The sequence below is a fragment of the Lepidothrix coronata genome, unplaced genomic scaffold (assembly GCF_001604755.1).
Source record: "Lepidothrix coronata isolate B3197 unplaced genomic scaffold, Lepidothrix_coronata-1.0 Scaffold229, whole genome shotgun sequence".
Lineage (NCBI taxonomy): Eukaryota > Metazoa > Chordata > Aves > Passeriformes > Pipridae > Lepidothrix > Lepidothrix coronata.
This window is the reverse complement of record NW_016690409.1, coordinates 98,600-111,085: the sequence shown is the minus strand read 5'-3', so window position 1 is coordinate 111,085 and position 12,486 is coordinate 98,600. Positions and strand designations below refer to the sequence as shown.

General features: G+C 62.9%; 1 protein-coding gene across 1 annotated transcript; it reads right to left on the bottom strand.

The window, feature by feature from the left end:
• Positions 1 to 572: 572 nt before the first annotated feature.
• Positions 573 to 11,844, bottom strand: WIPF2 (WAS/WASL interacting protein family member 2). Its single transcript, XM_017834213.1, has 8 exons — positions 11,775 to 11,844; positions 5,910 to 6,034; positions 5,593 to 5,725; positions 5,341 to 5,460; positions 4,201 to 4,857; positions 2,723 to 2,932; positions 2,512 to 2,613; positions 573 to 1,806 (listed from the first exon to the last, which is right to left on the bottom strand). The coding sequence occupies exons 2-8, from the start codon at positions 5,970 to 5,972 to the stop codon at positions 1,766 to 1,768; spliced, it is 1,326 nt and encodes a 441-aa protein (XP_017689702.1). The 5' UTR covers positions 5,973 to 6,034; positions 11,775 to 11,844; the 3' UTR covers positions 573 to 1,765.
• Positions 11,845 to 12,486: the final 642 nt, after the last annotated feature.

Sequence of the window (12,486 nt, the reverse complement as noted above, 5' to 3'; positions counted from 1 at the left end):
GATCGCAACAGAGCAGCCAATCAGCGAGCGCGCCCGAGACATGGCGGAAGGCGCGCGGAGCATGCTGGGAGCTGTAGTCCGGACGGGACCGGCGCTCTCAGTAACCCCCAGCCCGCCCCCGCGTGCTCCCAGTGCCTGCATCCCCCATCCTGCCTTCCCATTGCCACCAGTATCCCTCATCCTGCCTTCCTACTGCCTTCCTACTGCCACCCAGTCCTGCCCCTCCCTTCTCCCAGCACTCTCCACCTTGCCTCCCAGCACTCCCAGTATCTCCCCTTCCCGCTTTCCTGTGCTCCCAGTTCCCGCACCCGTCCAATCCCACCTCGCCATGCTCCCAGACCATGCAATCCCGCCTCCCCATGCTCCCAGAGCCCACGGTACTGTCTTCCCAGTGGTCCCACTGCCACCAGTACCCTCCACCCTGCCTCCCAGCACTCCCAGTACCAGCCTGGCTGCAGACAGAATGCCCTACCCGCAGCCCCTGGGGCCATCACCCCCACAAGAGACAAGAGGGGTCCCTGAGTACCCCCCCTTCTCCAGCACCCTCCCCCCAGGCAGTGCCCTTGACATCATTTATCACTTTATTACTTTTATTTAAATGCAATTTCCAGCTCCTCCAATTCCCTCTGTTCCCTCTTAGGAGGGTCCCTCGCTCCAGGAGGGGCAGAACCGTGTTGACCCTTTATTTAACCCAAAGGGCAATGCTGAGGGGGGTCATCCTCCAGAAACCCCCCCCAAACACCCCTCACCCTTCACCCGCATTTCTCCAACCCCAACAGGGAAAGGTCCATCGTCATAGAAAAAAAAAAACAACACCCAAATCAACCCCAAACCATTCTGGGGGAGGTGCAGCCTCCCTGCAGCCCCCGCCACCTTCCTCCTACGGCGCTTGACAGGTACAAAGAGATCAGTAACTACGTTAGTGTGACCCCCCCGCGGGAACACGGAGAGTCCGGCCGGGACCACCCGTCGGACAGGGAGTGTATAAGGCAAAACGTCACTGGCTCCCCCAGGGCCCCCCCCATGTGCCCCCTGACGTGTCAGAACCAGCACAAACGGCCCCCCCCCGGTTCCTCCCCAGATAATTAGTGTTTTCTTGTTAAAATGCTTGAGTTCGGGGGTTCAGCAGTGAAAGCCGAGAGGACCCCACGCCCCCCATCCCAGCCCGGGGGGGAAGTGCCGGTTTTAGAGGGGACAGGGATGGGGTTCCCCCTCACCCAGCGCTGTTGGGGTCTCCCTGGATGGTCCCACTCACCCCCCTCCCCTACTGGCTCCTGTGCAAAAAAGCAATGGGCTGTGCTGGGATAACAAGGCTCTCCCAGGATAATGAGGTTCCACCGGGATAATGAGGCTCTCCAGGGATAACGAGGCTCCCCCAGCCTGGCCCTGCTCCCCCTCGCTCTGGGGGTCTCACGGCATGTCCATCCGCAGCCCCTCTCCACCAGCCCCCCTGATCCCCACAGCCGGCACACGGCTCAGCCCAGAGTCCTGTGCCCAGCTCCCAGGCTGATCCTGGCCCGGGATCCATGAGGAGGAACAAGGGATGGACCAATCCAGGCTTGCCATGAGTCCCGAGGGGTGCATAGATGAGGGGGAGGCTGATGGAGGGCGCTGGGCCGGGCAGATCCGCTGGTCCTGGGGAAGGCAGAGAGGCCGGGAGTGTGCCATGCAGGATCCGGGGGGCTGGGAGCTGGGGGGGCCGGCTGAGGGAGGGGAAGGAGGTCCGTGTGTCTGCTCCGGAACAATCCACCTGCACAGCCCGGTTTCACCTGGGGATGGGGGGCAGAGGGGGAGCCCCACGTGTAGCTGCAAGACAAGGAAGGAGGATGGAAGCGGGAGCTCCGCAGAGCCGGATCCGGCACGTCTGCTTTCCCTCCTCCACACCCCCGCGCCAGCTGCTGGCCCCCCCTCCCTCCCCGACCTCCCCGCGGAGATCTGGAGCCTGGGATTTGCGCCTGGCAGCAGCCGCACCGAGCTCGGGGCTTTTCAAACCCGCATTAAACATTCATGGCTCTAAAAATAAACGAGCATCCCATTCTCCCCGGAGTCTCCGCCGGGATCCGCAGCGCTGACGCGCGGCACCAAGGGCACTTTGAGCTCTGCCGGGTCCGAGCGCCGGCGCTCAGGGCCAATCCCAGGATACACAGAGGGGCTGCGCTCTCCGGCCCCTGTCCAGCCCCAGCTCCGGCCGCAGGGTCCTTCAGGATCCCCCTCTGGCACCAATGAAAGCAGGAACGAGCCCTGCGGCATTTCCCAGTAGGTGGGATGGGACATCTGCACAGCCCAAATTCCCAGCCCCCCCTTCCCCTGAAGCACAGCGAGCTGCCCTCAGAGCTCAGCACCCCCAGGAAAGGGGCTTGGCACTCCCAGGAACATGGGCAGGGCCTGGGGCGAGGCCACTGCACCATTCACCCTGCACGGGGACAAACATGACCCCAAGGGCACAGGAGGGGACAGGTACTGCAGGACACCCCCTCCTCCTCCTCACATGCACCCCCCCCTCCTCCTCACCTCTGTTTGTTTTGCTGGGGTAGATTCTCTGGAAGTACTTATATTCCTCTGGGGCTGGGAAGTCTTCAACGGGATGAAAGGAGTATTTGGATTCAAAGTCATCTGTGGAAAAGGGGCAGAAGAGGCAGGTGAGGGAGGGGGACTCTAGGGGAGCCCGGCCAAAGCCACAGGGCTCTGCTCCGAGGGGGATCCATGCGGGGGTCCCACTCACCCAGGAATGCTCTGACGGTGGAGATGGAGTCGCGGTGCCCGTTCCGCACGGGCGGTGGCGGCGGCGGTGGCCCGGCCGGGGTCCTGGTGGGCGGCGGCGGGGGCTTCCCCCGGCTGGGGGGCTCGGCGGGGCCGTGCAGTCTGTAGGGGGGCGGGGGCGGGGGGGCATCACGCCCCCCGTTCCGCAGCATCGGCGGGGGGGGCGGGGGCGCTGCAGGGAGAGCGGGGTCAGCAAATGCGGCATTCCTGGGGCAAACCCAAGGACATCCCCTGGAGCATTCCAGGCCGGCGGCTGGGCCAGACCGCGGCCCAGGGATGCTCCTACGCGTGCCCAGAGATTTCCTGCTCGCTCCTGACATCTGCATTCCTCATTCCTCCAGCAGCTGCAGGGCAGAGACCGACCAGCCCGGTGCCCCCCCAGCTCACCACCCACCATGGGGGGCTGCTCTGGCCCTGCACACTCCCAGCCCATGCTGGGCACACATCCCTCCACGGAGGGGATCCAAGGAGCAGCTATGAGCCAGCACATCCCAGAGTCTGAGGGCAGCAGCTCCCTGTGGAGCCAAGACGCTGCCTGCCAGGGCTGGAGGCCACGTCTGCAGTGCCACCGAGGCGGTGACAGGACCCCCGGCCCCTCTGACCCACCTCTCGCTCCTGCCCAGCCTCCCGCGGAGGCTCGGTGGCAGTTCGTGCTCCTCATTAGCCTAATTACAGCCGGGCTGACAGCGCAGCTCCCCAGCCGTAGCTCCAAGGAGGGATTCTGGCAGGGCTGGGAGGACAGAGTGGCTTGGCCAGGGCCCAGGCGGGAGCTGCGGTCTGGACACGGAGCCCAGGAGCGCAGGGGGGGGCACCAGGGCACAGCCAGCGCCAGCCCCGGCCACGGGGACACGCTCTCGAGGGCTGCACCACCACAGGAAAGGCTTCTCCCTGCTCTGCCACAGCTTTTTGTCATCCCCCCAGCGACATTTCGGAAGCTCAGGGGAGCAGAGACAGACTGCAGCTCTGGCTCTGCCATGTTCTCACCTCCCACCCCAGGAAAGCACACGGACCTCGCGGGCAGGAGCTGCCCAGACAAAACCCACCACCACCATCAGGCTGGGAGGAGCTGGATGGGCATGGGACATGACCAAGGACATGTGTTAAACATGACACTGCAGCCACTGCCCTGCTCAGCCCCTACACCATGAGCAGAATCAGACTCACTTAGGCTGGAAAACACCTCCAAGATCATTGAGTCCAACCTGTGATCAATCCCCACCTTGTCAACCAGACCAGGGCACTGAGTGCCACGACTCCCTGAACACCTTCAGGGATGGTGACTCCACCTCCCTGGGCAGTCGCTTCCAATGTTTAATCAACCTTTCTGAGGAACCTCACTGTGCCTCAGAGCTGACTCTTCCCACTCACCTCTCACAAGCCCCCAACCACTGAGAGACCCCCACAGCCCACCCCGGGCACCATGGAGCAAACAGCTCTTACCTGCTCCGCGGCTCGGGGGGTCTCTGGCCGGCGGGGGGGGGCGGCTGCTCTGCAGGGATGGGGAGGCAGCAGTGGGCGGCGGGGGGGCCAGACCCCGCAACGGGCCCGGCGCCTTCCTGTGCAAGGAGTTGTGTCTCTGCGGCAGCTCCGGGGCCGACTCGCTGCCGGGGCTGGAGGGGCCGTTGGGGACACCGGGCGGTTGCCGGTAAGGGGGCGGCGGGGGGGCAAGAGACTGGCCCTGAGCCCCCGACCCCGTCCGGAGGCTGACTGGGGAGGGAGGGGGCTTGATGGGCGGCGGGGCGGGGGGTCCGTCCCTGCTGCCGGGTGGGCGCTGTCCCGGGGTGGGCGGCAGTGGCTTCTCCCGGTTGTAGGGCGAGGCCTTGGCGTGCGCCGGAGGGGGGGCCGGGGGGGCGGCGGCGCGGCGTCCCGGTGGCGGGGGCGGCGGGGCCGAGGAGCTGTGCTTCATGCCGGTGCTGCCCGCGGTGCCGGGCCGGGACAGGTCGGGCAGGGAGGGTCTCTGCGTGCGCGGCAGCTCCGGCGGGGACCCCCGGCTGCTGTCGGCATCGTCCTGAGGGCGGTTGTTGCTGGCCGGCACCGGGGGCCTGGGGGCAGCTGCACGGGAGCCGGGCACTTGCAGGGTCTGTTTGGTGGAGCTGTCTGTGGGGAAGGAGAGCACAGTGAGGGGGCTCACAGGGTCTGTTTGGGGGAGCTGTTTGTGGGGAAGGAGAGCACAGTGAGGGTTCAGGAATGGCACAGGAGTGGCTCCGTGCCTTGTCCCTGCGCAGAGCTGCGGCCGAGGAGGGCCAGGCCACACAGATGTCTGGCACAGGCAGGGAGCTGGCAGCGAGCACAGCCACACACACGGCTCCTCTCTCACCACTCTACTCTTTGATCACCACACAGAACACCAGAGAGAAACATTCAGCAACACACACGGCTCCTGCGCGCTACGAGAGGTCCATGTGTGGGACACTGTGGCATGGGGAGGGCACAGCCAGCCTGTGCCACACAGGGGGTGTGACCTGGGGTCCTGCCTCTGACCAGCTAAAACCCCCAGGGAAGCACGGCAAGATCCTCGACCCCCTCCTGCTCCAGGCCCTCCCAGGAACCCCACACAGACCACGGGCACGTGGCTGTTACCTGAGCTGTCCTTGGCTCCCACGGGTCTGAGCTTGGGAACGCCACCTTGGAATAGGCCACCCTTGGGCTGGATGGCGGCTGAGCCAGAGCTGTAGTTGCCACCGCCACTGCCCTTGGGCTCTGGAAGGAGGGAGGCAGAGAGGTTAAGCCTGGAATTATCCGCTCCTCCAATGAGGAGCTGCTGGGAACCAGATGGGTGAGAGCCCTGCTGGGCACAGCAGCAGCCGGCCCGGGAGCCCCCCGGGGACTCACTCTCGAGGATGGGCGCGCTCCGGTCGTTGATTTGGGTCACTTTCCTGAGCTTGGTCCCTTTACAGATGTCCTGCAGGAGGGCCCCGCGGCCCCGCTGCTCCTCCCGGCTCAGCTTGGGCGGCTCCGTGTTCGCCTGGGGACGAGCAGCAGCTCAGCACCTGCCCCGGACACCCCGACCCACAGCACAGGCACAGCCCCGCTCCACATTCCCACCTCCCGAGGCACCCACAGCCAGCCTTCTCCAGGGCCAATTCCTCTGGCAAGTGGCCCCATGAGGGGACAGGCCACTTCCCCACCTGTCACAAGGTGACCCCTACCTGACCGAGGGTGGGGGGCGGCGGGGGGCCGGGGGGCGGCGGCGGGGGAGGAGGGATCGGCATCCTGGCCTGGCTCCCGGCGGCTCCGGTTGCTCAGTGCTGGGGGCAGGCCTGGGCACTCATGCCTGCAGGAAGGGAGGAAGCGGTCAGGGAATGGAGGGGAAAGCCTGCGGAGAAACATGGCCCCGGGGCGCTGTGCTGGTGCTGAGCTGGAGCTTCTGTGGAGCAGCAGCTGGATCTGAGCTCCCACGTCCTCCCAACACCCTGGAGCAGCAGGTCCCAGAATTGGGACAGCACATCCCCACCCCAAATCCCCAGGGCCCCCGGAGTGCCTGGAGATGACACCCAGGATGTGTCTCACACGAGCACCTCGCTCAGCAGAGAAAACCCAGCCAAGCTGCTCCAGCACCATCCATCCAGCTCCTCCAGCTGCAGCCAGAGAATGCTCACGTGGGAATGTGACAGGAGCCTGCAGGAGGCACAGCCAGCCCTGGCACACAGCCCCGGGGCCTCTCTGGCCACAGCCAGGGTAAATCTGCCAGACGGCTCCGTCTCTGGAGCAGCCGGAGCAGTGCGGGGCTGTCCTGTGGCTCCCAACCACAGCATCAATAACCCCCCAACACTGAAGGCTCTCTGTACCCCACAGCTCCAAAGCCCCCACCAAAGCTCTCCAAGCAGTCAGGGAAAACAGCTTTCCCAGCATGGATCTGATGACATTTCAACCCATCTCATCACGAGCCCAAAACGAACCTGTCCAGCACCGCGGCTCCCCTGGAACAGCTCCTGGGGCCTGGCAGCTCCGTTTGGCACCAGAGACGGAGCACAGAGGGAGGGGGGGACAGGAAGAGGAGCCTGAATCACCGGGAAGTCACAGTTCCCTGGCAGACTCGTGCTGCTGACAACAGTGCTCAGGTAGGGCTGTCCTGCAGCACCGCTCAGGGAATAGGAATGTGGTGACTGGAGGCCCCACATGCAGAGTCCCAGGTGCTCGGGGCAGACCCAGAGGCAGGGGACAAATGTCCCTCTCTGGGCCACAGACATCCTTCCCTCAGGAAAACCTATTCCACAGTCACTAACAGGGACCATAATGCCAACAGGAGGCAAGGACAGGGCAGTTTCACACCCATTTCTGACCCTGAGGGCAGTGACAGAGGGCATAGGAACAGCCCCTGTCCCCCTGAAAGTTCCTTTGTGAGCCAGGTTTGCACCAGGTATTAACAACCAGATCCCTCGTCGGACTCATATCCTGCTGGATAAACTACAGTTTACTGATCCCATGGGACACAGGTCCATCCTCACCTGTCAGACACTCCTGAGATGTGAGAACGGGAAGCACGGAGCAGCGGCACAGCTGTGATGCCAGTGGCTCCCCTGCCCTCGGGAAACCACCAGCTCCGAGGTTCAGGGAAATAAATAAATCCATAAACTGCCTTTTAATTAAAATCAGCCCTTCTACCCAGCGAGAATTCCTCAGCTACAGCCTTGTCGGGAAGGCCTTCCTCCCTCTATCTCCTGCATTTTCCGAGTCACCTGAGGCTCCCAGTTTTCCTGGTGGAAGTGCCCTCCACTGTCAAGTCCCAGCTCGAGGCCTCACACCCAAGAGCCAACATCCCCCAGTCCCTCCGGACGCTCCAGAATCAGGAATGACGCCCGGCAAACACATCCAGCCTGTGCCTTTCCCACCGGAGCAGGATCACAGACGGCTCCGAATGTGCTTGTCTGGGACGAGTTGGAACAGGAATGCTTTTCCCTGTGCTCCTTCCCAGCCCGCAGTGGGGCCGGGACGGCACGAGCTGCTCCGGGGCAGAGCCCCAGCAGTGCCGGATCAGCTGCCGGAGGGAATTAGCACGGATTCAGCGCCAGGTAATGAGACTCCTGAGTCGGGCTCGTGTGTCACAGCCCTGAGCCAGCACAGGAGCTGTGCCAGGGCCGTCACCTCCGCTCCCAACCCACGGGAACGTCACACATCACGTCCCTGCTCCAGCTGGTTACTCCCAGGGTGACACTTCCCTCGGTGACACTTGGGGTCACGGGAGCCGCTGTGACAGGGACACACCATCCCACAGACAGACAGACAGCGGTTGGTCACAAGGTTCCCCCGTGTGCCCTGCTGACCCCCAGACACCCTGTGACAAGTGGAGCGGCTCCAAACAATCCCACAAGGACAATCCCACAGCGGCAATCCCACGGGACTTGTAGGACGAGGGGGGTATTTCTCCAAACAGACCACGAGTCACCATCTCCCCATTTTTAGGGTGCCCTCACAGCGAAACCTGCGCTCAGATCCAGGCTCTGACCTAGAAGAGCAAGAGGAGGGGAGGGAAGAGTTTAAGTTAAAGCAGCTTGAGGATAAACTGGAGCTGAATTCCCGAGAAACAGGTCATTCCGTTTGAGCACACGGCCCCGTTAGGGCTGGGGATTAACAGCAAAGGTCACTTTGAAAAACCAAAATCGAGAGGCCCCGAACTCGGCACATGGCTGGGAAAAGCTGAGAGCTCCGGGTGGGAAGGCTGCCTTTGAAATACAGCCTGGACCTTTCATGTGCAAGAAGACAGACCCAGCTGATACAGATTAGGGAGACACAAGCTAAATCCTCCAGGAAAAGAGAAAAGGGGGGAGTTCTCCTCCCAGCACTGCTCAGCACCCCTTCCTGCCTGGCAGAAGCCATCCCTGTGAAACAACGCTCCAACTTCTCCTTTGTTCTTCCTTACCAGGATCCTTTCACACCAAGACACATCGGAGCCTGCGAGAGCTCCCACTGCTCACAGGGAAAGTGGTTGGGAAGAGCTGAATCCAGAGACACCCGCAGATCAAAGCTGGGCTGAGGCAGGAGGGGCAGGTTTGCACAGTGCCTTTGCTTTTCCAATCCAAACCAAACCCCAGGAGAGCTCTGAGCAAAGTGTGAGGAAAACAAGGTGTGAAAAGCTGTCCCCTGGGAGGAGAGAGAGATCAGGAGATTGAGGTGACCCTGAGGAAAGCTGCTTCCAGAGCTGAGCCCACCACAGCCACAGACCCCTCGGCAGCATTTTGGATCAGCACCTCCCTGTCACCTCTGGAATCAAAACATCATTAAATCCCAAGAATTTGTCATTCAGCTGCCCCTTGTCCCCTAAAACAGCTGGATTAGGCAGATCCAGCCCGGCCAGGGTGACACACCACGTTTTCCAGGTGTTTTTCAAGTCCCCATTTGCCGTGGAGGGATTTAAAACGCCCTCCCCAGCAGCAGCCCCGATCCAGCTCATCCCGGGGGATTGCTGCTGGGGCAGGACAGGCAGCAGTGACCTTCAGCCGCCTATTTCCTCGCTTTTCAGGGGGATTTGGGCTCCGGGGCGGATTTGTATTTCTCATTTGCAAGCCCGAGCTGCAGCGCCTCATCCTCAGGGAGGCTTTGAACTGCAGATCAAGAGGAATTTCCAGCCTCTGATGTCGGTGCAGAAATGCGGCCGCACCGGTTTGGGAACGACTTCCAAGGCTGGACCTCTCCAACGCCCGCCCCCGCGCCTTTATCTTCCCCCTCTTCCCATCCAAACCCGCAGCTCCTCGCTACCCCCTCCCAAATTCCGAGCCTGTCCCCGCAGCCCGACATTCCTGCCCCGCTCCCGCGGAGCTGAAGATGCCACATAAATAATTTATCCTGAGCGACAGCCATCGCAGGATTTAAGGTCACTCAGGCTTTTAAAATCCTATCAGCATGCTTCCCGAGCGCGAGCTGCCAGCTCCATTTGGAGCATCCCGCCGAGGCGGCGCATCCCTGCCTGCAGACAGACGGACACGCTCCGGCCCCGCGGGATCCAGACGCTCCCTGTGAATTATTAACGACCCGCGCGGGCTCTGACGAGGCGTTTTTACCAAAACCCCCAACTCTGGAGTTTCTCATTCCTCAGGGGTGGGTTCCACAGCCTCAGTTTCCCCATCCACAGCTTCCACAGCCTCCGCTTCCACAGCCTCAGTTTCCCCATTCCCACCTTCCAGCCTGTTTGCCTTTCCCAAGCTTCCAGAGCCTCAGTTTCTCCATTCCCAGCTTCCAGCCTGTTTCCCACAACTTCCACAGTCTGTTTCCTCATTCCCAGCTTCCAGCCCGTTTCCCTTTCCCAAGCTTCCAGACCCTCAGTTTCTCCATTCCCAGTTTCCAGCCTGTTTCCCTGTCCATAACTTCCACAGTCTCTGACTGCCCATTCCCAGCTTCCACAGCCTCAGTTTCTCCTTTCCAAGCTTCCACACCCTCAGTTACCCCATCCCCAGCTTCCACAGCCCCATCCCAGGCTTTCCCATTCCCAGCCACAGAACCCTCAAGTCAGGCTCGTCCCTTCCTCCGAGCTCATCTCAGGTCACTTGCCAGAGGAAACCTTTAATCAGGAGCAAGGGAATCACGTCCTGAAACTCGGCTGCACCAAAGGGAAAAGCAGGAAAAGCCCGTCCCGCCAGGCCCACAGCCTTCCCTGCCTCTCCCCTTTCCCGGGAAGGGAAAGGAAGCCGGGAAGGGAGAGGTGGGACATGATGGGGCCAGGCAGGAACCGCTGACTGGCAGAGTGTGATCCCAACGGGGTTATCCCGATGGAATGTGATCCCACAGTGGGCGCGTGCTCCCGGTCCACCGGCCTTCCTGCCCACACTGCCTTCGGCATCGTGGGCAGGAAGGCCGTTGGACCGGGAGCAGGGAGTCGTGGATGTGTTTCCCTGTGGCTGCCCCATCCCTGGAAATGTCCAAGGCCAGGTTGGAGCAACCTGGGATAGCAGAAGGTGTCCCTGCCCATGGCAGGGTGTGGCACTGGATGGCATTTAAGGTCCCTTCCAACCCAAACGATTCCACGATTCCATGACACTCTGTGCCCACGGTCATCCCTGGGCCACCACGGGCCACAGACCCCTCCCCATCCTTCTGCTGTACCCCCCTCTCTAGAAAGGCCCCAGCCCAAACTCAGGGTGGGGGTCCAGGGAAGGGTGGAGGAGCCCAGGGGGTTATAGTGGGGGTCTCAGGGTAATTCCAGGGGTCAGTGTGGGGGTCCCAAGACGGAGGTCCAAAGCCCCTGGTCCTGCTGGTTCTGGGCACCCCCAGGGTGGGGGTCCAGGGAAGGGCGGAAGGGCCAAGGGGGTCAGCGTGGGGGTCCCAGGGGTCATAGCGGGGGTCCCAGACACCTCAAGGGTGGAGGTCCAGGGGGTCAGTGTGAGGGTCCCAGAGGGGGTCACAGTGGAGGTCCCGGGCAATCTGAGAGGGGGATACAGGGGGGTCCTGGGGAGGGGTCCCTGAGGTGACCCAGGGGTTAAGGTGAAGGGGTCAGGGGCATCTGTTTTGGGCATCCCAGGTGTCATAGCGAGGGTTCATGGGGGTCCTGAGGAGGGGTCCCTGAGGTGACCCAGGGGTAAGACTGGATGAGTCCAGGGCGTCAGTGTGGGGGTCCCAAAGGACACCCAGGGAGGGGGCAACGTGAAGGGGTCCACGATTGAGATCTCAGCCCTCGGCCCCATCGGTTCTGGGCAGCCCCAGGGTGGGGTCGGGGGGTCCTGGCGAGGGGCTCCTGAGGTGACCCAGGGGGTCAGTCTGGGGGTCCCACAGGGGTCACAGGGGTCAGGGTGGAGCGGAACAGGGGATCTGTGTGGCAGCTCCAGTCCCGCAGTCTCGCCGGTTCCTAACACTCCACAGCCGGTCTGGGGACCCCTCAGCCGGCCCTGGGGACCCCTCAGCCGGCCCGGACACCACCCGGACCCCGCGGAGGCCTCGCCGGGCCCGGGCTCCGCACAGGCCCCACACGCCCACCGCGAGCCACCACACCCCTCACAGCGGCCCCGCGTCCCGCAGCTCCGGCTCCCCGCGGCCCGCTGAGCCCCGGCCTGGCCCCCCGCTCCCCCCGGGCCCTCCCCGCTCACCCGCGGCTCCTCCCGCCGCTCCCGTACCCGGCCCCGGCACCGCCGAACGAAATGGCGGCCAAGGCCGCTCTGCGCCTGCGCGACACAACAGGATGTGGGCAGGGCACGGCGGGGGCCTCGGCGCCATGATGGGGAGGTCGGGAGGCCTTGTGCGGAGGGGCCGCCATCTTGGGAAGGTCAAGGCTGCAGCTGGAGCGTCCGGTGCCGCCGCGTGCCAGTGACCGGAGGGAGAGCGGCGCCACCGAGAAGGGATTTCCCTCTCCCTGCCAAGCGGCCGCTGCAGGACCGAGATACGGCGACTGAGCGCGGCTACGTCGCCAGCTCCGCCATATTGAGAAGGGCACACGGACCCCTGGCGGCTGCCATGTTCAGAAGGTCAGTGGGCGATGCTGGACGCCGCCATATTGGTAAGGTCATCGCGAGCTCCCGCGCCGCCCCCATCTTAGGAAGGTCGAGTCAGCTTGTCAGTTCCGGAACTGTGACGTCATCCGGTAATATGCTGTGACGTCACTCCCCAGCACGAATTCAGTCCCTCGCATGACATCAGAGTCGGGCGCCGGGACAGACGTTTATTGGGGCTCCCCACCCCCGTGCCCTGTTTTGTTGGGGTTTTGTTGTTGTTTGTTTTTTTTTTTCCTTTTTTTCCTCCTTTTTCTTAAAAAATAAATGTACAATTCCGGACAGCGCTCAGTACAAAATATACACGTCTGGG